The sequence below is a fragment of the Corythoichthys intestinalis genome, chromosome 7, assembly GCF_030265065.1.
Source record: "Corythoichthys intestinalis isolate RoL2023-P3 chromosome 7, ASM3026506v1, whole genome shotgun sequence".
In the NCBI taxonomy this organism is placed as follows: domain Eukaryota; kingdom Metazoa; phylum Chordata; class Actinopteri; order Syngnathiformes; family Syngnathidae; genus Corythoichthys; species Corythoichthys intestinalis.
In genome coordinates, this window is record NC_080401.1 from 14,734,642 (window position 1) to 14,761,808 (window position 27,167).

Genomic DNA, 27,167 nt, shown 5'->3' on the forward strand with positions numbered 1-27,167 from the left:
CAATTCAAAATCTGTCTATTGATCCTTACACGTGTTTTTGGTGAAAATAAACAATTCAGTGGCTGCACTTCTAATCCGGCCCAGTAGTTGTCAGCGCACAGCAAAATTGCCTTGCAGTCTGCTAAAGTAACAAAAACATTAAACTAATCTGAGTAGAGATGTGTGTACATCACCATCTAGTGGTTGGCCGCCATTACAGCAAGGGTTTACACACTTATAGCAGCCCAGTGTCAGTCAATGTAAACAGTAACATTAGCTGATGTTGACTCCGTGCGGCACACCTCAGCAATGGCAGACGGGGTACTTCCAGTCATTTTGCTCGGATTAGTCCTTTTAAAAGTCTGAAATTTGGGCTCATTTTGGCTTATACTGTAAAAACGGAGGCATGGAGTATTTAAAAGCCTACATTTAAGCAGGTTTGGAATGAAGCAGGTTTCCACTAAAAGAGAAAATGTTATAATGAAAGCCAGATGTTGATCAAACCTAAAACAAAAACATTTTTACTTCAGTGCTGGATAATATTTCCGGAATAAATAGATACTTTTATGCTTTTATGTACTTTTATGCATATGCAGATATTAAGGGGAAGCAGGCGGGACAGTGCCCCACCAGTGGCCGAAAAATGTCAATGCATGTAACTGACTTTTCTATATATGGATTTAAAATAAAGACCTAGCTGGTAAAATGTTGTCTAAAAGTTGTAGAGCAATGAAATAAACAACAAAAATGAATGAAATGAACAAAAATTCGACAAAGTATCTCATATTTTTTTAACAGATCATGTGACTAGCACTTTAGAAACGGTCCTTTGCTGTGCTTAGCCAAAACCACCCGAGGACCGAAGAGGCAAGATGGATATTTGGACTTTTGTTTCATGCCCCTCCCACCCAAGTAAAACTCCGCCAATGCTATTATTTTTTCTAAAGTGATATACAAAAATTGCTCTAATAGTCTTCAAGTGTAGTATCGAGATTAATCTGGATTGTATCGAATCGTGACACGAACCCTTTCGCCAGATATGAGGCAATACAAACCCCTCGTGACTACCATCGACGGAATCAAAAAATGTACAATTAACTTGAAAAGATGGAGCTCTTGCATTTAAAGATGGGTTGTGTACTTTTCTGCCATTTCCTTCCAGTTATGAAAATTAGTCTGCAAAAGTAAGAGATGATCAGTGCAACCCACTTAAAAGGCATCCTAAATGTACTTAGTGCACATAAAATACATTGAAGGTTTTTTTTTTTTTTTTTTTGTCCCCCGAAACAATCAAGTTCCCTTAGGGTTTACCACATCATCAGGAAGATGTGCTGGTACACACACAGACACAGATCTACGCACACACACCCACACTTGTGTCAGCTAGTTTCTGGCTCAGTGTGTCTCTAATCAGATCCAGTTGACCAGTCCCCTATGTATGCATCCTCCAGGGTGGCTTCGGTGAATATCCGTGTGTGGAGATTGTGGGGGTGCATTTAGAGCGATGAGTACTACATTGGAGGAGATGCAACCTCAGCACAGCTCAGCAACAAGGAGGATCCATCATGAGGGGACAGTGTTGGGAGCAGAGAAACTGCTGGGCTACCCACGCACGACCATACAGAGCTGTATAAGCAAGCATGCGGGTCTGTTCAAAGCCACTCACCAAAATTCACACTCAGAGCTTCTGTAATCAATCCTGCCGATTGAAATGGGATGCTGCAAATGCATGAAACATTGCGCCGTGTTCTGCGAGCTACCATCTGTACACGGCTGCCACAAGTGTTGAAGTATTGCGGTATGAGCCATGTGCACCTATACTGATCAAAGACACGCAGCAAAGTAGGCTCACAGTCTGAATAAAGAACAGCACAGTTTTCCAGGGGGACGCTCACCCACTCTTCTGTGAATGCAAACACGTAATATTTGGAGGTATGGGAATGATAGTTGGAATAAGAAGCTAAGAATTGTTGGACATTTTCAAGGTGGTTCAGCACTGAAACTCATCTTGTATGACCTTTAGACAATCTTTAGACAACATTGACGGGGTGTTTGCAATGCTACACCGAAAAACATTTAGTCTTTAACACCTCTTTTAGTTGAAGAACAATGAACAGCATACATAATGGCGCCTTTCAGTATAAACTGCCATCCCATAATTGTAATAGAGGGAAGACATTCTATGCCTAGTCAAGCCAATTCTAATATACAGTACATCACATTTCAAGTAAAAACAGATCAACTAAAAATATGGTAACATTTATCACGATTTATTGCCATGCACAATTTTCATTGTGAATGACTGATGAAGTTCTGATAACTTCACTCTGCAACTTAGCAATTAGCTCCAAAATGAAGAAAAACATCAGCTGTCACAATTTTGATGGAATTTTAATCAAAAAATAATTACTCTTGTGCAGATCATCACCCAGAGAGAGAACTATTAAAAACGGTAGGAAAGTATATTTGATTCTTATCAACATATCATTTATTTTCAAATATGCCTCAGAATGTGTGTGTGTTTAGGTCTTATTTTTACCATGAATATAGACTGTTTTGACAGGTGGACAATTCTACTGGATGAGTATTATACAACTTCAGTAGAAAAAAAATAATAATTTGGAGAGCAAGTGGTGCACTTTTTTGTCTTGTTCTTCAAAATAATTTCCCATCTAAACTGATCTTTTCCAAATATAGATAAGGGCGTGATGCATCCAGAACTTTATAGATTTGCCTCAGGTACATGAGTAGTACTCTATCGCCCTCTTAAGAGAGACATGAAAAAGACACTGTAATGAAGCAGAAACCTTCTCTGCAGTGAGCCCTCTTTATCATGTTTCCTCTCTGTCTGACTACACAGTGTTTAGGTTGAGGATGTTCTCCTCCGGTAGAGAAAGTGTTACTTGTGTGGGTATAAAAGAGTCTCAAAGGATCTGTTCGGTGCTTGAGGCAGAAATGTCAAGAAGTCTCCAAGCAGCATGCGGGTTGAGTTCCTCTTGGTCTCGACAGAGGGCCCACACGTACATCATCTTCAGTACTTTATCCTAATGAGAGAAAACGAGAACATGACTCATCTCTCTTCTCAAATGTGGCAAAACAGAACTCGATCGATTTTGCATGGGTTTAAAGGTTACACTGGCTTAATTTCAATCGTGTTGATGATTAGCAGTTTAAATCTCCCTACTGGAGACATTCAATACATCATGAATCGTGAGAGGCTGTTTGTTTAAATGGATGCCTTGATATCTATAACACCATCACAAGTCCCTGAGGCCCTAGTTTAGACAATTAGGCTGATTTGCAGCTCATGAAGTTATTATTGAGGTGTGTATATATATATGTTATTAATGTATACACACACACGAATACCTACAGAATGTCCTAAAAAACATAAAAAGATGTAATTCTCTTAGAACTTTTCCACCTTACAATCACAAGTTTTAATTTTTTTGAAATCTTGAAGCACATTGTTGCACTTATTTGCCAAGTGGAACAGATACCGGATTTCAAGATACCAAATAAAAATCTCAAAAATATCTGTATTTAAACTGAAAGTGTTCATTAAAGTGTGTAGCTTTGTGTGCAACTTACCGGGTCACCTTCCACCACCTCTCCTTTGGTGTTTCGTATTACCATCACTAACTGAGCTTGAAAGGTGATAATCAATACTGGTCCCTGGTCCATCATCTTACCCATGGCCAGCTGAAGGGGACATACACAATAGAGAGAGTATTTAACGTGACGAGAAAAACAAAAAGGCATTAAAAATTAAGTAAGAGTTAAAGCAACACTAGGTAACTTTTCAACCTTTAAAGACAAGTTTCCGGGGTACTTTCGCATTTCTGCTCACAGCTTCTGTTTTTCACTTTCTCTAACCCAAGCAACAGTGGAACTGGAGTGGCATCACTCATCAAAATCCCTCAAAAAAGACCATTTGAAAATGCTGTATCCATCTGCCATCACCACAACAAGGGAGGACAACATGAATAAATGGCAGACAGTCGCCACAACCAAAATAGTTTTGCATTTTATTGATTTAATGGCAGTGGATGGAAACACAATCAGGGACCTGAAAAGGTCCGAAGCATCCAGTTGAATCTGTCCTAGTACATGAATATGGGAATTTTGTGTTCATGAAGGCAGATGTGGAACCAAGACAGTGCCACCACAAAGCAATAACAGGTACAAATATCTTCAACTTGACTACAATTCTGTGTTGCGTCACAGCTGAGACGCCATTAGCTTCAACGACAAAGAATTGGAAAACAAACACTTATAAACTACAAGTCATACATGGGCTTTTACCCTAAATGCATAAATTCAAGTGTAACACGTTTTTGTTTGTTTGTTTACAGGTGGAAAACAAAGTTAGGCAAGGGAAGACAACTTAATGTGCCTCACAACAACACTCATGTTGATGGACATATATTGAGACTACGTGCATTCTACCTTGATGATGGAAGGCTCGATTTATGCTCCACCTTCGTTAATATTTTTCAAATAATTTTATAAATTATTTATATTTATATTTTATATATTTTGCACATGCACTAATTATTCAAATAAAACAAGAAATGGAATTATGTTGTCCAAAAGTTTTATTGCGATCAATATCTGCAATATAAAAAAAAGAGTGACAAACTATTTGTGTTTATATGTACATGTGCGATGAACTCATAATACCATAACTATAACCGAACTAGATGAAAATTACCTTATATCGTTTCCTTGCAAAAACAAAATCTGTGTCAGCCCTTATGCATTCAGCAGCTTTAATATTTGTAATTTCGCCTAATTTTGGTCACTGAAGTGGCCGAGCATATCAATCTACACCTCATGTTAACACAGGCTGCACAGGTTGTCAGAATTTTGTCCAAGAACAATCAACGAAATGATAAGAACAAACATACAATCTTTTAGGTTAGCGAGCAACATCCTGTAGCTGGTCAAAACATTCCACTTCCAACCATATACAGTATATAGGCGCTTCCAGGAGTTCACACAACCACGCACAGCACAGAAAGTCACGGAGCCTCATCAACGTCGTGCTGAATCCATTTTTGGAGATTCAGTGGGTTCCTCTAGTTTGATATTGCAGTTTAACACACTGCTTACTTCAGCTGCACTTCTTGTGTTTCTGTCTAAACCAGATGTCCGCAGCAGAAATGTCAAAGATGGCGGCGCACATGTTTCACTCATTATAATTTTTGTGATGCGTCGACTGACAACTAGTTGAATGACACCTCTTTTATATCTTGAGGGGGTCTGTATCACTTTCACCGACACTAATTAAGTTTGAGGAGAGTAGCAGGAATCCTGCCACACAAAAATAAAAATACAAATGTGCCGACTGCTTTACGGCATATATCAGATCCCCCGTTCCCCATTCAATATAAAGACGGAAGTCGATGCAAACACTTTTGCGCGAAATCTACAAAGATGGCGGAGCAAAAAAAGACAAAGTGTTGTCTGAGGAGGAAAAAATGGATAAAAGGACACTCAAGAATAAACATTGGCCCGGCTTTCATTCGCTGGCCTGACCTCAAACGCTATTGTTTACCCACAACTGGATTCATTACCTCATTACTATTCATCCTTCACACAGCCGCTGACAACAGAAATGTCGTTTAATCCAGGGGTCCCCAACGACCGGGCCGTGGACCGGTACCGGTCCGTGGTGCATTTGGTACCGGGCAGCGCAGAAACAATAAATAATTTATTAATGACTGCATTCTGGCCGATTGACTTTGGCCTGTGCCGCTTAACACATCAATATCCCTATCTACTCTAGATATACAATTACAGGATAGGAGGTCGTCGTAGAAATGCATTGATGTGGCTGTTAGCAGTAAATCTTGTTTTGTATATCTATGTGCGCTTGGCCTCCATAATAACGTATGACGTAGGTCGTTGCCAAGCACATTTGCTCCCGGAAATAATTAGCCCCCACACTAGAATGACTGAAAAACAGATGTCTTTGGACAGATTTTTTACGTGGAAAAGGAACCTGATGAGCCTACAACCTCGAAGAAAACAAAATTTATGCCACTTCCCAATCACTAAAGACCCACGAACTGCGAAGGATTGGATTCATGACCCGTTATGAGAATAAACCGAATGATTCGAGCATGTCTGTGTAACAGGAATATCAGCTTGTAGAGATCGCAAATCACGGCGACCTTAAACGTACATTTGAGACAACAACTCTACCGAGGTTCTGGATTAAAGTCATTTCGGAATATCCTGACATCGCTAGGATAGCACTGAAAACTAGAGCTGTCCCGACTAGTCGACGTAGTCGACGTCATCGATGATGTATATCCGTCGACGAGCACAACATGCCGTCGACGGTTAATGAAGGGTTAAAAAAATATATGCGTGGAAAGTTAGAATGTCGGATGCTCTGTTTGCAAGCAGGGAAAGCGGCACAAAGCCAAAAAAAGCGCACCAGAGTGTCCAAAACATTGACTTATTTCAAAGAAACAAAGGAGAGTACTCTTCTGTCCTGTCTCTTCAGTGCCAAGCTTGGCTGCACGTCGGCCGTGAATAAACACCTCAAGCGCCTTCACGCAGTTTGTAAGGTTTTGTTTTTTTTTTTTTTTTTCATTTTTTGTACACCAGAGGGGGCTGTCGCCTTACTAAATAATAATGTTTCATTGACAATGGGCCTATAAGTGCTATTAGTATTGTTCTTAATGCTAACTGAAAGGTTTATTTCATGTTATGGTTTATTTTATGGTATAGAAAATTATATAAGGTTAAAAGGTCATAAATATATACATTATATACAGTGATTGCACTCAAGGGAGAGATTGTCAATGATAAGGTAATAAGGTAAAGGCAATTCATATAGGCAATTCATTGATATATAAATAAGGTTTAAAAGGAAAAAGGTGAAAAGTTTTTGTTAATTTCTAATTGTGTTGCTTTATTTGTGTGCACCATAGCTCTTACGGTGTGTTTACATCAAGGATGGAATAAAAGTTGTAAACCATCAGTTTAAGAGACCATCTTTTCAATCGGGATGCTACACTAGTTAATTCTATCAGCATTTGAACTCATTGTTTATTTGTGATTTTTTATTGTTATTTACGTGTTTATTTGTACTTTAATAAATGATTTGCGTGTTCCAATATGTTTTTTTTTAATTGATAAGCGTCAACAAACATTTCATTGCTAAATTAGTTTAATAAATAAATAAATAAATAAATAAAAAATTAATTATTAGATTAGTCGACTAATCGTAAAAATAGTCGGCTGACTAATCGGGAGAAAATTAGTCGTTTGGGACAGCCCTACTGAAAACTGTGCTACAATTTCCAACATTGTACTTTTGTGAAGCGGGCTTCTCTCACTCTCCCATCTCGTCGCAACGAAACAAGCTCAGGCCTCCCACTGATTCAGAGGGTGAGTTGTAGTTTCCCTGCACTTAACACGACGGGGCTAAAAACAAATGTTATTTTATATTTGCTGTATTTTTCTGCCGCACATTGCCGGTGTTCTGACAAATTTGGCATGCACGTAACGTTAAAAATGACCGCGAAAGCAGCGATTTCAAAGTACACACAACAAACTTTCTTTAAAGAAAGGAATATTAACTTACGTTTGCCATGTTAGCTGCATACAACAACTGCACGCAGCTCTCTCACTAAACGACTTCGCCGTGTCGTTAAGCACTAATTTATGCCATTTCCGTTGCACATGAATTTATGATGTACCGTAATTTCCGGACTACAAGCCGCTACTTTTTCCACCTTATTTTGGATCCTGCGCCGTGTGCAATGATGCGGCCAATTTGTGCATTATTCTGACGGCTGCCTGGGGCGCTCGAGCATAAAATGTGGGAGTGAGACACGTGGAAATAAAGTGTCGAGGAAGACGCTTGTTTGCACTATGACCGGTGGTTTAACGTTGTACATTGTGCATGAATAGACGTGGCGGACCCTCGTCTTTGTGCATGAGTATAATTGGCAGATCTGCATCATGGAGAACGCTAGAAAAAATAAATTGCCCATCCGAGTTGTATGGGAAGTTTTGACGACTCGCGGCAAGAGATCGTTTGCTAAGACTCACCTTATGCGAAGACCAGCTATTGCACAGGTATGCCGGGGGAGCCTGGCAATGTGAAACAGTGTGAAAGAAGTCCGCCATCACCAACGGGTTTCGAGGGGCCAGTCTGCTGCGTGCCGAAGACGACAGCACGGGCTCAGGAGTGCATTTGCCTCATTATGGGAGACATTGAAGGCGGCGGCGAAGAAGAGACTGAGTAGGTGCGTGGCGAAGTGTATCTGAGCGTCTTCATGTCAGACACTGAAGGTGAAGACTTCCATGGTTTGAGTGCACAGGAGGAAGATGAAGATTGCTAACAAAGACTTTAATGTTATTAATAACCAGCCCAACTTGTGCTGTACCGCCGTGCTGATGCTATGTAACTTCCGTGCCGCTGCTATATAACTGCCGTGATTGCTGGCGGTGTTTGGAACGAAAAGTTAAGGTGCGTTATTAAAGTTTTGAAAACTGTGTATTTCTTTGTCAATATCTCATGTTACTAAGTGGGCACACGCGGCTTATAGCCAGGAGAGGCTTATGTATGTACAAAATGGTTTTTCCTTTAAAAATGTACTGGGTGAGGCTTGTAATCAGGGGCGCCCAATAGTCCAGAAATTACGGTAAATAGTTTTTTTAGCACCATTGGATAACATTGAGAGTCCAACTGAATATATAAGAGAGGGCTTTTTTCACCGCCACAAAAGCTTTGGGAGCAAAATTTTATAAAGGTGCAAAATTTGACAGAACACCAGTCTGTGGCGCAAAAAAGGTTGGGGACCCCTAGTTTAATCCATCTGCAGGTGACCGTTAGATGAGGATTTTACGACACTATGCACTCGTGCGCTGGTCCTCATGGGAAACACAGTCTTCCTTGAGGCAAAACACTACCGCTTTTGTCCACCGGCATTGCTAAAATTGACCAAAATTGAAGATTTACCAAGTTTTGCTTTAAGTAAGTAATAAATAAGATTAATCGCACATATTTTGATACTGTATATTGGAATACTATGCTTGTAATAACTCAAAGGAGGAAATAAGAAAGTTCCACATTTACAGTAAAATTAAAAAGAACCGTGTCAGTGTCAGAGCATTCTCTTTTTTAAACTTCGGTTTATTTCATTTTTTTAAGTGCAGTTCTCTTTTTCCAAATGTTTGTCGGGATTGATTTTATTCATTTGCCAATTGGATAAAGTATTTGCAACATCCTCGAGTCATTTCACAGATGATTACCCTCTTCAGTTAGTTCAATAATAAAACATGGTGAGATGATTCATGATAAAAGTGGGGCTGTCTCATAGGATTTTCTTTGTTCTTTTTCCTGTAGTGATGTTTTGTGCAATTACCGTATCTTTCAGAATTTATCATGGCGCCAACGGTGGTGGCCATCTGTCAGAGATTTGGGGAATTCGCTAAGGATAGCTTCTCTGAGCAGAAGGAGCAAGCTGCTGTTTTTACTTTTTGTATTCTGTATTCAACTTTGGGGGGAAAATGATTTGACGGTTTGGTAGAATGTTTCAACTTACATCAATACTGTCAATGTCCAGGATCTTTGAGTGAAACTGAAATCCCATGGCCTTGGCTTGCTGGATTGGGTGTGCTAGTTGACTGTATGTCTGCATAATATAAAAAAAAAAAAAAAAAAAAAGGGGGGGGGGGGGGGGTTCAGATTCATAATTAAATACCAGCAATGAATCCCTGAGATATCACTACTGTTCAACTGTCAAAACTGCATTTCTAGACTTCTAATACTGAGAAAAATTGTACCGCTTCATAACACCAGTCTTTCAACACCTCCAGCTCCCCTCTGATCATTGCCTGCATGAAGAACAAGACATAACTTCATTAAGCATACCTGAAAAATGATAACCTCCAATGCAAGTACTCTATGAAAAATGCCTCAACGACGACTGTTTTAGTTTCATAATTTTGCCCTTGAAAGGTAAACCAAAATACCGTACGTTCTATTTCATACCTGCTGACCGCCAGAGGGTGGTGCTTGGCGTTCATAAGGAATTCATAGAACATAAATTTTTTAACATTCGATTTAAATTGTGCTTACTTTCAAATTCACTAAACTGCCACCATAATAATAAACAATGTTACGTACACCCATAGTGTAAGCGACAAGAGATTCAACTTCTAATGACACCATACAGTATAAACGTGCTGAAAAAACAAATCTTGAAAAAAAGGGAGAAAAAGTGGTTTGTGTTACCCTTTCCATTTACTTAAATGTTTTTAGCATCTTAGAGCAGTCTATGCCTTTCAGCTTCCCTAAGCGCTGTGCATCACTACAACAACAACCAGAGTGAAGACATTAGAAAAAAAGGGATAGGACTGAATTCAAGCAGCGACAAAAATGACATACCGTATTTTTCGAACTATACTCCGCACCCGAGTATATGTCGCACCAGTCAAAAAATGCACAATGAAAAGGAAAAAAACATTTAAGTCGCAGCGGAGTATAAGTCACATTTTTGGGGGGAAATTTATTTGCTAGAATCCAGCACCAAGAACAGACATGTCATCTTGAAAGGCAACTTAAATACAATAGAGAACAACAGGCTGAATAGGTGTACGGTATGCTAACATTACATGACGCTAGAAGTTAGATCGGGCCTAAAAAAAATCCAGCCCGACCCGACCGGCCCGATCAGTTAACTTGATTTGCTTGCCCGAGCCAGAAAAAAACTGAAATTTTGTTTTATTTGTAGGCACTAGCCTATAAAAAAAAATTTAAAAAAAAAATTTTTTTTTTTTTTTTGTGACTCAAGAAAAGGAGGAAATGCGGGGATGCGATGTGTGGTTGTGTTTTGTGTGATCACGTTTGTAACGATGCCAGTGCATTTTTGCATATAATAACAAAATAAAGCCTGTCTTTTGTAACGTATTCTCCCAGTTAAACAAGACTGTAAGATGGCTATTCAATACACATTTATATCTTTTATATTTGTGTGTCTATTCTAACAGGCGGATAGTGGATTTGACATTTATTTTAATCTCGTCGAGTTGGGGGAAAAAAAAAACCACAAAAAAAAAAAAAAACGTTTTCTCAATGTTTAAACAGTCTACATATTTCTATGATCATCATAAATGCATTTACACAACGAAATAATGCTGGAAAGTTTTGTCAAATATATTTCTCATATGAGACCAAAGCGCCACATTCGTTTACATTCAGCAAAGTAGACACAGGTTTCCGTATCTTCGACAATCAATTTGAATCCTATCCATATCCCACTCCTACCGCAGTTGTTTGCTTTTCAATTCCCCTGTCTTTAGTTTTTCACTCCTATAGCTGCTCCATATCGAAAAGGAAATACCAGGATGCTCGCGGAGGGGAAGATGGAAAAGAGCAGGACCACTGCGTTTACGTGCGCAGGCATGCACAGCGCCTTCTCGTTTTATCCAAATTATTTATTTTATTTAACATCCATACATCATTTTAGTATAAATAAATGAATATATATTTATTTTTTAAAAAAGTTAGCGAGAGAGAAGTCGGCCCGGCCCGACCGTAAATAATCACACATACAGTGGGGAGAACAAGTATTTGATACACTGTCAATGGGAAAACCCATTGGCAGTGTATCAAATACTTGTTCTCCCCACTGAAAGTCGCTCCAGAGTATAAGACGCTCCCTCTGCCAAACTATGAAAAAAAACTGCGACTTATAGTCTGAAAAATACGATATGTGGTCTCATGATTTGTTGTTTTGATACATTGCAATATGGAGCCCAGGAAGTAGCAATATTCTTCAAGTATGGGAAAATTTAGATTTTTAAGACTACCAATGGAAATCTAAACCAAGATATTTTAATTTATGGTCATGGAAGTCATTTTAAAATTTCAAACTACAGATGACTCCCAAAATAGATGAAGCAATACCTGTCTGACAATGACTGCGGTTTGGATCAGAGATTTTGTTTATGATCACATTTGACTGCAACTTCCATACTTTGGAATACATTTTTCTCTGTAACCATTAGCAACATTGATTCTTGTCTGGATTTGTATTTTTCACTGAATTAACAAAACACCACCATAACACCCCCGCTGTTGTCTGCATACCTCCAAAATATTGGGGATGATGTCATGTTCACACTGTTTGAGGAAGGAATCTTTATCAAAGGTTGGATCCGCCTTCAGAATCTCCGTCAGTACCTCAGACATTTCAGTCTTGGAAAACAGTCCACCTGGACACGTTGGAGTATTTAGCAACAAACAACCACAGAATGGCTGAACAGATGGTTGCAATTAAAAATTCAGTTACATGCACACATGTACTTTTCTACATATTTTTCTAAACCGACTAGATGCGTGCTTTGTTTATCTATATGGACTGGCCAATGTACCTACAATTATGGAAACTACAAGCACAATAATAGACATATTTTTAAATTACTGCATAAATTATTGTCAACGGCAACTGATTCTTACAAGTTTCAATGGGGGCTATAGGCTGAATCTTTGCACAAATTACCATAACTTCAAGGTTCACTCCAGCAATTCTACTGTACTTTATAGCGTTAAATCTGTCTCACAGCATGAAAACTGCAGAGTATTAAATCTCTCACCTATGAGGTCGGTCATTTTGTCAGTGACGGCCCGTGATGCTCTGATGAAAGCGTTGTCACTCTCATCATACTTCATCTTCATTTCAAAGAACCCTGGAAAGGGAATGAAGTTTGGGAAAGAAGGTGAATGCAAAAAATGTATTGTATGAACAAGGTTAAACTTAAAATTTGACTTCATACAATGCCAGCAGCTAAGCCAATGTGACATTCAATGAAATAATAAAAAAAATATATGTACATATCCCTGTTAAACCCCAGGTTTTAGCAGTATAAAAAGGGGACCAGGATACAGCAGTTGATTTTTTCCCCACCATTACTGTGACCTATAACTTGTACAACCATTGAAATATAGTAAATAACAAGCGACAACTGAGATTATAATTGGGGATGTGGCAGAGTTTCATAATCATCCAAATTCAAACAGTAATGTCTAGCTTAATAAATGTATATTAGGGGTGTGACTAAGCCTGTCGCAATATGCAATAATTCCATTTATCGCACGATAAATAAAAATGAAGGTGGTAATTTTTCCACTGCGATTTATCGCCTCGCGTGCATGTGCGTGCGCGTGTGCAGCAGACGTGCTGTTAAAAGTTCCGATTCCTTGTTACCACCTACGCAAAATGCATCTTCGTTCCAGTTCCAGCAAAAAATGGTGCCGGAGCCGATCTGTTCCCATTATATCCTAATTTTCAACCTATACCGGCTGCGTCAGTGCTCGGATTGACTGCGGACCATCTCCGGCATGCCAGAGCCTGCCGAATGGTTAAGGCGATTTTTTATTTTTGTTTGAGACGCATCCGTCAAAATGGGCGGATCCGGGCCTGGAGTCAACAGCCCAGTGTCTTATTAACAGTGTTGTCACAGATTACTTGAAAAAGTAATTTAATTACTGATTACGCCTCAAAAAAGTAATCTTTTTACTTGATTTAACTTACTTAATTGATAGTGATTACTTCATTATCAAAGTAACTAAGTTACTTTAAAAGTATCTATCAGTTACTTTTTACCCATTTTTCTCCCTTTGTCGCCTCAACATAAGAATGACAACAGAAAAATGTCATCACATGTAATTGACTTTCCGATGATTGAACTTAGAGGGGAATATCAGAATTCCGCGCAAGCTTAGCCACTCCGGAGCCCAGAAACTAACAAATATCTGACAAACTGCTTGGAATTTGTTGAAATCAACTCCAACGACCAATTAAACCCCGCTAACCCTAAGACTAAGCCTAATGTCAAAACTTCTGAACTTCGGGTTACGGTTAACAGCATATCAATGCCAATGTAAAACAATGCAAACTGACTGCACAAAATTGCAAAGGTGGTGGCGGGCGCGTACGGCGTGCACAACCCGGAAGTACTCCTCTCAACACACACGCGGTCAATTTGGCCACAAAACGTGGCGGCTACTAAGCACTTTACACTCAATCGGACTTACATCACATCCCACAGATGCTAAACGAACACATCACCTCACGGCATAGATGCGCAACACGCATATGATGTAAACAAAGCTTGCCAACTTGGAGCGATGACTGCCCATGGTTGCTACGGCAAAGCTACGAAACGGCCACGCATGTAGGGGGTCCAAACTTTTGCTGATACCCTCCAGAATGAAGGAAAAATACTCACCTTCATTCATGGATATCCACAGATCAACATTCCCTCACAACGTCTCAACACTCGGCGTGAATGTCCACCCGCCTCAGTCCCACAACACGTGACGCGAGATCAAAACAGGAAATAGCTAAGAGGTTGTCATGGAAACACGTACCGGGAACCTTTTATTTTAGCATTTTCTATTGGAAATGCTCTTCATACATGACTAAAATATTCTTCATTCTACATACGTTATGAGGCAATGAAAAAATAGTAACGCAGAGACATTAAGGAAACTAACTTTAATCAGATTACTGGTGTAGAAAAATGAACACGTTAGATTACTCGTTACTGAGAAAAGTAATCAGATTACAGTAACGCGTTACTAACTAACGCGTTACTGACAACACTGCTTATTAACGGTTTAAACATCAGCGAACATGGATGAAGAACGTTTCATCATGGAGGTGGAAAGTCACAAAGTGATTTATGATGCAGCAGATCATCATATCACTGTTGTGTGCACTTCCAAGTATTTAAAACGAAGTCCGCCAAAACATTGTTACCGACTTGGCTGCTACGAACAACCTCGCTTTGACAACGCACAGCTGAATGGACATGATGAACATTGAGTGGCAATTAAGAGCGCTGTGTTTCAAACTCGTCCTGTTTATGAGAGTCGATTGTCATATGCTGGTGTTGTGCAGTAATGAGCAGACGTGAATTCTGTGGCGTTTGCCAACTTTTTTAATGCGCGAACACACTAGATATCATGAATTGGCAAACTAGATGTGCTACGTCCCATTCCATTGGCTACGTGAGCCCAGAGTGATTATGGGACACGTAGTCCATATACTACATCGATGAATTATAAACCGCCACGACTGAATGGAAGTTAAGCAGGCCAAATCAATCCATACCAGTGACTATAGATAATGCTGCAAATATTGTTAATTCAGTACGCGACACGGATGGATTCGGACCACAAATAGGATGTTTTGCTCATGTAGTAAACCTAGCTACTAAGAGGGCTGTAGCAATCAACAGTGTGCCCCGCGTCACTTTACAAAGAGTAAAGATTGTTCTCAGCACTTTTAGACAAAATTTCTTCAGATCAGTAAGAAGCACATAAATATTATGCACTAAAATGCATGTTTATATGATGGCAATTTAATTTTTGCTCATTAGTAAAAAAAAAAAAAAAAAAATACAATTGATTTTTTTTTTTTTCAGAGCATTAAATGTATTGCATCGAGTCAAAAATCGTGTCCCCCGTATCAAAAATCGTACCGAACCATGACTTAACTGTATAGTTGCATCCCTATGGAACACCATAGCAGAAGCTATGAGGGGGAAAGTTTTCATTTGCCTAAATGCTTGTTATTAAGTGCAATTTTATTTTTTTCTTGAAAAACACATTTTATTTATTCTGTGTTTCTGTGCGGTATTAATATTGTCTTTTACTTAAGAGGCATGGTCTATTGTTTTTAGTTGTGATTTCTTAAAAAGTATTTTTGAATTTAAGAGTAAACATTTATCGCGTTTAAATGGGTGTAGTTGATCTATTTGTATATGCCGTATTCTTACTGTTATTGTAAATCGGTTTTAAAAAAAAAATGGGGGGGGGTGGCACAATCATATTGCAATAATTTATGAGATAAATTATCGCATACTAAAATTTGTTATCGCGACAGGCCTAGGTGTGACAAAATATTGAATGGTGATATATCGTGATACTCTGTATCTCTAAAGGTTATTGATATGTTCCTGCCAAGAATCGATATATCGTTTTAAAAAGGTGTCAATGTTTGAATAAATAAAAATAAGGAACTAACTTGTTGCTACCAAAATCTTCCACCATACGTAAGTGTCTCTGTTAACTCCATGGCTCCTATTGACGGCACGAGACACCCAATCCATTTAGACTGGGAGGGGTGGAATGAACCTACGTTCATTAGAATTCAGAGCATTCACAGCCAGTATTTCCTATTTTTGTGGCTTACACAGGTCACTTCCTGTTGAGTTTGAATAACTGCCTATTCCTTTGGGGAGATTCCCAGGTCATTTACCATTTTGTAGATCAACAGAAAGTGACACTGAAATGCCCCAAAAGTCCAATCCATTTGGAGGGTGGCAGCGAATGGATTGAACGTCTACTAGTGATAAACTCATTCCAATTCACAGCAGACGGATGAAAATAGCTTGTTTTTCTGTTTATTAGTTGTTTTGAGAATATCCTAGAATGATTTCCTGACCTTTCGATAATCGTTGTATCGCCAGATCGTGAGATCATCGTTATCGTGAGCTGTGTTGCAAATTGTATCGTAAGGTACCAAGAGGTTACCACCCCTAATGTGTATAAATGTTATTATGTTTTGCCAATTTTGCTTTCACCACTCAATTATCACATCTGAAACAAGGCCTGAGCATTGACAGCCAAAACTGTCAACTTCTCTTTACACCAGGGGTCTCTAAACTTGTCCTCATGGGCCTAGGCATGTGAGTCCTGGTTTTTGTTACTACTGCACAGACAGTTTAACCAACAAGGTTTCTGCTAAAACAAGCAGTGCCAGACTGCAATCAACTGATAACAATTGTAAGACACCAGATTGGTGAAAAGGTGTCATCTTGTTTTGTTAGAATGAAATCCTGCACCCACTGCGGTCCTGTGTGGTATAGTTTGAAGACCCCTGCTTAGCACACATACAAAAACCAACAAAAAAAACAAACCCAAGTCAAGACATGTGCCAATTACAGTTTTCAAGGTATACCTTGGTATGAAAACGTCAAGGTTTCAAAATCACAAATTCCATCATACAGTCCCTAAGGTACGTGTCATAAACATGTGCTTTTTATGGAAAATAATTCAAATATTTTCGCTCTGATGGTAATAATGTTGAGCTGTGGGTTTGGGCTAGCCTAAAGGACTGCATTTATTTCAATTTTATTTTTATTTTTCTTATTTGATTTAACTCAACATTATACTTATGTTACAATTTGCTAATATGTTTTGAAAAATAAAAATCTTGTTCAATGGATTTCTTTTAAACCCAGATATCTCAAAGTAACACATTTTAGAACTGTAATTGCAATACCGTGATACTGTGAAATCGTGATATTTTGGTTTAAGGTTATTATACCGTCAAAATATGATGCCAGCACATGCCTACCACAGTCTATCAGATTATAGATCATTCCTCCATTTTTGAGCATAGATTCCAGAAAATCAGGCAGCCTTTGTTATAAAAACACAAAAATGTGCATAAAATGAGCCTAAGTATTCTCAAGAAATTAAGGTATTTCAAAAATGTATGTTCTGTGTAAACAACACAGCTTGTGATTACAAGACAATCATACATTCTGTGAAGTATGGTCATGGCAGCATCATGCTTTGGGACTTTTCTTAGCTTGAACTAAGGACTTAGTACGTAGAACTGTTCCAAATTACCAGTCAGACATAGCACGAAACCTTGAGCCTTCCTATATTAAGCAAAACATTAGGGCTATAACACACAAACTATAGCTTGGTCTCATTTTTATGTCACAAAAAAGCAACAGGCAATTGTGGCATACATCATAATTATTGTTTTCCTTACTATTGAAGACAACGTTATTGTCTTTAAAGTCTTTCCACTGCTGGTACCATTTGGAGTCCTTGTGGAGCACCATACCCATGGCTTCCCTGAAAAAAACACACAAAAAATAAGTCTCAATTGTATTTCAATCAACACGCTGGTCCAGAGAGGAGACCATGGCTGTGGCACGCCCATCTCAGCATGAAAGCAAAGCAGGTGGCCACTCACGTACTCGTTGGCTTCAAAGACCTTGTTGCCATCTGAGGTTCCCTTTGAGGAGAATTCACTTCTCTTCCTGAGTCGAGCAGGAGGCCGATACGGTCCAGTGTGGCCGAGGTCTCCTATCTCTTTTTTTACACTTTCCATACCCTGAAAACAAGACACAAACAGCGCAGTTCCTGACATGAAAAGGTTTCTCTCTACTTCTCTCGTCTTTTTTTCGCACGCGTGTTGTCAAAATGCTCATTCATTCATTCATTTTCCATGCCGCTTTTCCTCACGAGGGTCGCAGGGTGCTGGAGCCTATCCCAGCTAACTCCGGGCAGTGGATGGGATACACCCTAAATTGGTTGCCAGCAGGGCACAATGAGACATACAACCACACACACACACACACACACACACACACACACACACACACACACGCACACACACCTACACACACAGACGCACACACTCATACCTAAGGACAATTTAGAGTGTTCAATCAGCCTACCACGCATGTTTTTGGGGTGTGGGATGAAACCGGAGTCCCTGGAGAAAACCCACACAGGCACGGGGAGAACATGCAAACTCCACACAGGAAGGCCAGAGCATTGGATTGAACCCTTGATCTCAGAACTGTGAGGTGAACGTGCTAACCACTCGGCCACCATGCCAACTTGTCAAGATCCAATACTCATTATTTGCATTGACGCCAAATACAGCTATTTTTGGAGAATCAGACTGTATCAGATTTGGTTACAAGTTCAGACCTGATCCAGTATGCATGTTTTCAGCATCTTCACGCTTTTCGGCTGCTGTAAATCAAACATGTCCACTGTGTGGTACTTGTTGTCTTTAGAATTCAATCATTTTGAAAGAGAATTGTGTAATATTTGGAAACAGAGCATTTCTCAAGGAGGTACCATTACGGCTTTCTTTAGGACAAAAAAAATACAGCAGAGTCATCGAACAATGGCTGGCACAAACATTTTTTTTTTTTTTTTTTTCCTGATCTTTTGACTGTTATTTCTTTCGTAAAATGGAGTTGTATTATAGCTTTTAAGTTTAAACAATTTGGGATATATATATTTACTGTTTAAAGGGCAACTGAAGAGCTTTTCAGATTTCGCTCTTAAGTGTTTTACTCAGTTGAATTGTATTAAATGCGTCATTCGCTCTCTCAAAAAGTCACATAAAAAAATAAATAAATAAATAATTGACCGCGTAGTTTTTGAGTTATGGCCATAGCAACACCATAGCAACGAGGGACGCGCCGTCCTGCCGACCCCTACCTCATGACGTAACTTCCAGGAAGCCTCGCCACCACTCTGAAGACGGAAATATAGCACCACGCTATCCTCGCCATATATTGCAAACATTTTCTGGGTTTTACTCGCGGGATTCGTCATGCCATCTCGATGTGTAGCGATGAATTACTCACAGGAAGACTCGACTCTAGGAGTGGTCCAAAAAAAAAAAAAAACTTCTCCTGCAAAGGTTTGGACCGTTTTTGTTAGCATGCATACAGGTCCCCAATCGGCTCATTGTTTTCATCATTTCAGCCACGACAGCTTTGAAAACCTACAACAATGCAACCTTGGTTTTACAAAGACGTAAGTAGAACATTAACGGCTTTTTTTGATAAACGAGGGGGACTCCTACTGCCTGTTTGTTGAAGTGCGACATTTTTTTTTTTTTTTTGCTGTTGGCCTGTCATAAGTAGATAGGTTGGCTGACATGTCGTCTACTCATGGGATTTTATTACTATATCAATAGGTGTTATGTAAATTCAAATGTCCCCAGCACCAAATAGGTCCTTGGCTCGTTGTTTTTTATACTTCAACATCAAGGTCTGCCTATTTGAAGAGGGAACAATAGCATCAAATAGATGCTGCTATGACTGGGGCATTATTATTTAATCACCAAGAAATTATTATTAAATTAAAATTAGGATTCATCCAATATTTTCATGCTGCTGTGATTTTTTTTTTCTCCAGGAAGCCAAACATAAAAAATTAAGTGGCGGAAACCCTCAACACGATGAAAAAAGCGTTGCAAGTCAGTTGCCACCCAGTTTCCCAAAATCAAGAGAGAGTGGGTCGAGTCATATGATGACCCAAGTGATGCGGTGTCCAGCGATGACGACTGAAGAGATCCTATGAGGCCTGCCAGATGCTAAATTTCTTCCTTCTGTGACATCAGATGACGATGACTTAGGAGAAATAAATGTAGCAAATTTTGATGACATGAAATCATAAACTAGTCATATATACAGTACACATTTTTTAAAAGAAAAATCTAGTTACCTTCATATTTTAATGATAATGCATTATCTTTGTATAGAGAACACTTCATGCTACAGAAAAGAGTAAATACATATTTCCCACTGCCATTATCATTTTTCAATGCTGCGCTAGTCCGTTGCTATCCTAACTTTGTGTTGCTTACTAAAATTATGCTCTTTAATGTGTGCCATTGTGTGCTTGGTATAACATGTTGTGTCACAATCTGACAACGAAAGCTAATGCTGATTCAACATAAATCTGGTATCATTTATTATTGTGGCCTATTGAATATTTTTTCAGAATGTAATATAATTACAATATATCATATATCAATAGAATACATTAAACAGTCAACAAAATGTGTCAATGTTGTTAACAATTTATGGTTTTATTTTTTTAATGTAATTCATGCCCCTGTCAGTGCTTCAGCCTCCTCAAGTTTGGCTCTCACGTCTGGGATCTCCTGATGACACAGGCATACTCTTGGAAGGGTTATTACTTGACGGTTTACAGCAACACCTGGAAAATAAAATGATTTTGTCATTTATTTTGAAATATCAATAACATATCATTCATTTAGCCACATTTGGGCTAGCTTTATCATATTTAGATCGGTAGGAGCTGTCCCATTACCTAATATCCAGTTTTAGCTATGTATAGAGCATGGAAAAATATACAACCATGTAATCGCATTCTAATAAAAAAAAACACGATGCTGGACTTACCACTCACTCTCCGGTTCGTGAAGTGTCGAGCTGTCAATTGGCGTCGTGACGCCATCTGCTGTGTCAAGTAAATCGCCGTCATCTGACGCCTCAGGTTCAAACATGTAGGGATTAATTGTAGTTCATCTTTCCTGGGAGCCTTTGCCATCGGTAGCGTCACGAAAGAGCGATCCCGAATGGTTACCTTTGGTGGAAATATCACTGACATCGTTGTTGCTGCTATGCTAGCTGTGGGTAGTCTTCTGTTGCCTACGTCACTTTTCCGGGTTTGCGACGGGACCATTAACGGAGTGCAAAAAAAACTAAAAAAAAACGCAAATTATCCTTACAATTACGTGTTGATAATGTCATGGTTGTTTTGACGAACTCGTCCAAAGTTTATATTCATAAAATTACACCAAAATTCGGAAAGGTCTTCAGTTGCCCTTTCATGTATTTTTTCAACTTGGTTGGCAAAGAATGATTGTTGCATTACAGCTTATTCTGTAAACAAAAGTAAATACAAATTCTAGAGGTTGCATTATTTTTAATGCGCTGAAAACATAGGTATCGGATCAGAATCACGAAAAAACCCAGACCGGACGCCAGACATACTTCAGATTATAAATACTTCTCTCCAAACAGGAGAGTCTCCACAAACTTTAAAAACTGCAGTAATAAAACCTCTCCTATAAAAAACTAATCTGGATGCCTCAACCATTAGTAATTACAGGCCAATATCAAATCTGACATTCCTGGGGAAAATTATCGAAAGGGTTGTGTTCGAACAGATCCAGACTTGATGCAAAACAATCTTTTTAACTCATTTCAGTCTGGATTTCGGCCACAACACAGCACCGAGACCGTGCTTATCAAAGTCCTAAATGATATTCGTTGGAATACCGATGCAGGCAAATCATCTGTTCTGCTATTATTTGATCTCATCGCTGCATTCGACACGGTCGATCACAACATACTACTCAGCAGATTGGAACAGTGGGTAGGGCTTACTGACACTATTCTTCAGTGGTTCACATCCTATTTACATGATAGGGATTTCTTTGTGTCTATCGGAAACCATTAGTCAGAACGAACCAAATTCACGTGTGGAGTCCCTCAAAGGTCAATTCTTGGACCACTCTTATTTAACATCTATGTGCTTCCCTTAGCTCAGATTATGGAACAGTATGACATCTCCTATTACACCTATGCAGAAGACACACAACTGTACATTTCTGTGTCCCCACATGATTATAGTCAACAACAAAACAAAAGTAAATACGAATTCTAGAGGTTCCATTATTTTTAATGCGCTGAAAACATAGGTATCGGATCAGAATCATGAAAAAACCCAGACCGGAAGCCAGACATACTTTAGATTATAAATACTTCTCTCCAAACAGGAGAGTCTCCACAGACTTTAAAAACTGCAGTAATAAAACCTCTCCTAAAAAACCTAATCTGGATGCCTCAACCATTAGTAATTACAGGCCAATATCAAATCTGACATTCCTGGGGAAAATTATCGAAAGGGTTGTGTTCGAACAGATCCAGACTTTTATGATGCAAAACAATCTTTCTAACTCATTTCAGTCTGGATTTCGGCCACAACACAGCACCGAGACCGTGCTTATCAAAGTCCTAAATGATATTCGTCGGAATACCGATGCAGGCAAATCATCTGTTCTGCTACTAGTACAGAATGCTGCAGCCAGAGTCCTCACAAATACAAGGAAGCTGGACCACATTACACCGGTTTTGAAATCGCTACACTGGCTTCCAGTGAGTCAAAGGATAGACTATAAAATACTACTGCTCGTCTACAAAACACTTAATGGCCCTGGACCAAAATACATGCTTTATTTGTTAGATTCCTATGAGACATCTAGACCCCTAAGGTCGTCTGGATCCGGTCTCCTGCATGTTCCAAGAAAAAGAACCAAGCAGGGTGAGGCAGCATTTAGTTATTATGCTCCTCACCTCTGGAACAAGTTACCTGAACGTCTGAAGTATGATCAAACTGTTAGCTCCTTTAAATCAGGGCTAAAAACGCTTTTGTTTAGCACTGCATATCCATAACTTTCTATATATTTCAATCTACTTGCTTTCTATTCCTCTTGTGCTTATCTCCATTGCTGATTTCAATTATTATTATTGTAGTAGTTTTTGTTTTTATTTATTTATTTTTATTCTATTTGTGATTAAATGCGATTTTTATGTATAGACCCTACCCACGTGACGTCACAGCTCCGCTCTCCTGAATGGTACCGCCCACTTGTCCGTCAAAACATAGTGTTAACCTGTTACGGCTACGTACATTTCTCCTATTTACGGCGTGTTTTTCTGCTCCTTAACATTAATAATCAAAATGGTGAAGGCGTGTGTGGCTGTTGGTTGCACTAACAGAGAAGATGGAAGGAGAGACTTGAAGTTTTACCGTATTCCGAGGGATCCAAAGAGGAGAGCGAAATGGACGGCTGCAATTCGACGTGAAAACTGGGCACCAAAAAATCACCACAGACTATGTAGTAGTCATTTTATATCCGGTAAGATGCATTTAAGATATACTTAGGGGGTTTTGGGCTGACAAATAACCACAATTAAGATCATTGCGAGGCTAATCGCCGACAACATACGACATAGTACGACATAGTTTCGAATTCAAGATGTTTGTGACTTCCCTTTCTTCCACCATTGTTATTTTTTGAATAATATTTAGCTGGTACCAAGTGAAAGAAACTGGCCTCGTCTACGGAGCTGACAAATAACCACAATTAAGATGATTGCGAGGCTAATCGCCGACAACATACGGCGTAGTACGACATAGTTTCAAATTCAAGATGTTTGTGACTTCCCTTTCTTCCACCATCGTTATTTTTTTGAATAATATTTAGCTGGTACCAAGTGAAAGAAACTGGCCTCGTCTACGGGGCTGACAAATAACCACAATTAAGATCATTGCGAGGCTAATCGCCGACAACATACACGTATGTATGTAGTGAGAGTGCTATCGCTAAACCATATAAACATTAAAAGCCTTAACTCCATTGACAAACGACATGAAATACATTAGACTTGACAGTGGATGTTAGCAATAACAGAAGATTTTGAATTGAAAATTTCGTAACTCACCTTTCCAAGCACAAGATAGATTCCTGCCGAACGAGGACCTGTTTCACCCAACCAGCAACGAAGTATTTATAAACCTCCAAGCTCTTGAAGTTTTTCAAATTTTCGTGGGAATAGGCTGATTTTGTGTGGACAAGATTATTGTAAATATCAGCGTAGCAGATGTCAGGCAGACAGGGCGAAGACAGTGGGTCGAAAAACACCGATTTGGGCATCTAATATGGATCTGGCGACTGTATAGAACGAAGCTTTTCCTCATAACGCCTTTTATGCAACAGATCCAGTGAGTTTGCGGCATCAGAAAGCACCGGGTCTTCCATGAAATGCATTTTAAATTCCGCCATCAATTGAAAACAATGCTAATACAGAGTCAAAATGACGGACAAGTGGGCGGAACCATACAGCGAGCACGTGGTTTTATGACGTTGGTGGGTAGGCTCTATAATTTTATTTCCTATTTTGATTGTCTTGGTTTTTACTTTGTATTGATTTAAATGTGATTTTTATGATCTTCATGTGATGTAAAGCACTTTGAATTGCCTTGTGTTGAATTGTGCTATATATATAAATTTGCCTTGCCTAAATTTGCCTTGCCTTGCCAAAAAAATTGCATCGGGATATCCCTATTCAGGGTCTCAACAGGTTTCAACAACCCAAGACTTTAAAGACCATATTGAATACAGTTTAAGGCCCATTTCACGTCGATAATGGCAAACAAATGTAAAAAGACTTGAAAGAAAATGACTGGGAACCACAGGCATTTCCGCTTTGTAATTACGTTATAGCGTCCTCAAAAATCTAAACATTTAAAAGCGATACAGAAGTTCATTCTAGTTCTAAATAAAAGTAACGTCAATAGATTTTTCAGACCTTTCAAAATCGTATTTAAGGCCTTTTGTGAAATAATAGGAGATTTTTTTTTTTTTTTACATTTAAAGGCCTTAAATTCTAATTATTGGATTTAAGACTTTTTAGGACCCTGCGGGCACCCTATTTTACTCTAAGGTACTGTAATAAAGTGGTAAATTCAAACTTTCATCAGAAAATTGTCCAGTATTAATGTGAGAATGAATGGTTGTTTGTTTGTGATCTGCACTGGGCTGGTGACAAGTTAAGCATGTACCTTTCCCTTAAAGTCAGGAGTAATAGGCTCGTACCTTAAGTTAAAATATAATCTCAATAATGTTGCCTATAATTCTTGCCCCTGCAAAACCAGTACATTTCAAGTGGGAAAAAACCACACACCTGTGATATAGCTTTAAATGCACCAGTCTTTCCCAACATCTCTCCACTCTTTGAGACACTCTCTGCTGAGGTCTTTGCTGTTTTGGCAGCCTCCTCCATTCCCTCTTTTATCTTCTTTCCAAATTCTGTACGTGTGACCTCCTCCAGCCCCTAGTCACGAGAACACAAATTGACCAGCCAACTTGGACCACATATGCATCATTGGACAAGAAATAGACTGAGTGAGAGGCTTTCGGCATTTACCTCCTTTACTGTGTCTGAGAATGTTTCCAATTTCTTTTTGAGAACTTCAGAAGTCTTTACTGTTTCGGACTCTATTGTTTTCTGGGGAAATGACAATGTTTTACCACACCAAATCAAATAAATAACATAAAAATACAATGTGTGCGGTCAAATACAAACATATTTCCTGCGCGCCTGCCTCAGTGCGTCCGATTCCTCAAGTTTCTTGGCCTCCTCCCGGAACTTTTTGATGTTTTCTTTCATTTCCTTGTTTTTGCTCATCTCCTGCTTCAAGTTGTCGAGGAATTCACTGAGGAAACCTTTCCTTCCTCCACCCCTCTCCCCTGACAAATATCTCGCCTGCAGATGTGAGGACTGAGGCACCTTTGTAGAATGTCAGAAATATTTTGATATTTTGTAGCGACATGGCTGAGGCATAGATACAAGATGTTTGAAACACGTTTGTTGGAGCACTCCGAAAAACGGAAAAAAAAAAAAAAAACGTAAAGGAAATGGCATTAATACAAAAAGGTTGAGAACATCCAGATACACATCACTTTGTACTCATACCTGAAGAGAGCTTTTGAGAATGCTCCGTATTCTGAAGACATTTGCTCTGTTGTGCAGCAGTAAGAAAGATGAAGGGACTGCCAAAGAGTATCTTCTTAAATATACCTGGCGATAGACAGCCGTAAAGTTATGATCAATAGAAATACAAAATGTAATCTAATCACACTTAAATAGTTTAACCAGAGTATGAAACGAGATGTTATATATCTATAGGTAGTAAAGTTAAATTGAAAGAGGCACGTTAAAATTATTATTTGTTTTTAAGGATTTCAACTAAGTTGTTAGTTTTGTTGGAATATTGTTCACATATGTCTCCATCATGGCACGACAACGGGAAAGTGTTGCGAGACGAGTTGACTTTCTAGCTACAGTGCACACGCCTTCTAATTGAAGAAAAACAATACAATCTACAGGCCAAACAGCTACACGTGTTCCAATTTTGTCAGAAAGAATGACAATGCGCATAACGCGTTCTTTTGAGCGCTCTTTTCATACCAAAAGACACATACTTACCTGGTAAAAGTGACACAAGGGGGCCGCCATTTTGAATCCGGTGACTGTTGACCTTTTTCCGGTATTGGGTCGACCTGCCATGTACCTGGGGGAGGTTCTTGGATTTTCATTGGTTAAAATGCTGCAAGGGCGGAACTTTACTGGGCTGTAATTCCTGGCCCCGCCCATCTTCCATGGAATTTCGCATCTTCTACTGGCGCTTGTAAGATTTTTCTGGCGTTCTCCCAATTTTCAAATACAAGTAGCTAAACTACAAAAAACATTACAGCCTTTCAAAAATGGTCACCTATATTAATATATTATCACATACGTTACCTACTATTACAATAAAAGTATTATTATTACATATAGACCCCAATCACTAACGTCACACAATCACGTGATCAATGTCGCCATATTGTCCGTCATTGTGTGTCGTAATGTCAATGATCGTAGTTTGTAAAGGTGGATTCACTTGCAAATTATGGAAGCCCCGGTGCTTTCAAACGCTGTAAACTCATTGGATGAGTTGC

The 27,167-nt window shown here is 39.0% G+C and overlaps 1 protein-coding gene across 1 annotated transcript; it reads right to left on the reverse strand.

The window, feature by feature from the left end:
* Positions 1-1,273: 1,273 nt before the first annotated feature.
* timm44 (translocase of inner mitochondrial membrane 44 homolog (yeast)) lies at positions 1,274-26,972 on the reverse strand. The gene is made up of 13 exons (XM_057842046.1): positions 26,656-26,972; positions 26,143-26,247; positions 25,753-25,956; positions 25,594-25,674; positions 25,351-25,500; positions 18,016-18,152; positions 17,805-17,890; positions 12,607-12,699; positions 12,101-12,225; positions 9,793-9,843; positions 9,552-9,641; positions 3,571-3,681; positions 1,274-3,023 (listed from the first exon to the last, which is right to left on the reverse strand). The coding sequence occupies exons 1-13, from the start codon at positions 26,821-26,823 to the stop codon at positions 2,904-2,906; spliced, it is 1,521 nt and encodes a 506-aa protein (XP_057698029.1). The 5' UTR covers positions 26,824-26,972; the 3' UTR covers positions 1,274-2,903.
* Between the last annotated feature and the right edge of the window lie 195 nt (positions 26,973-27,167).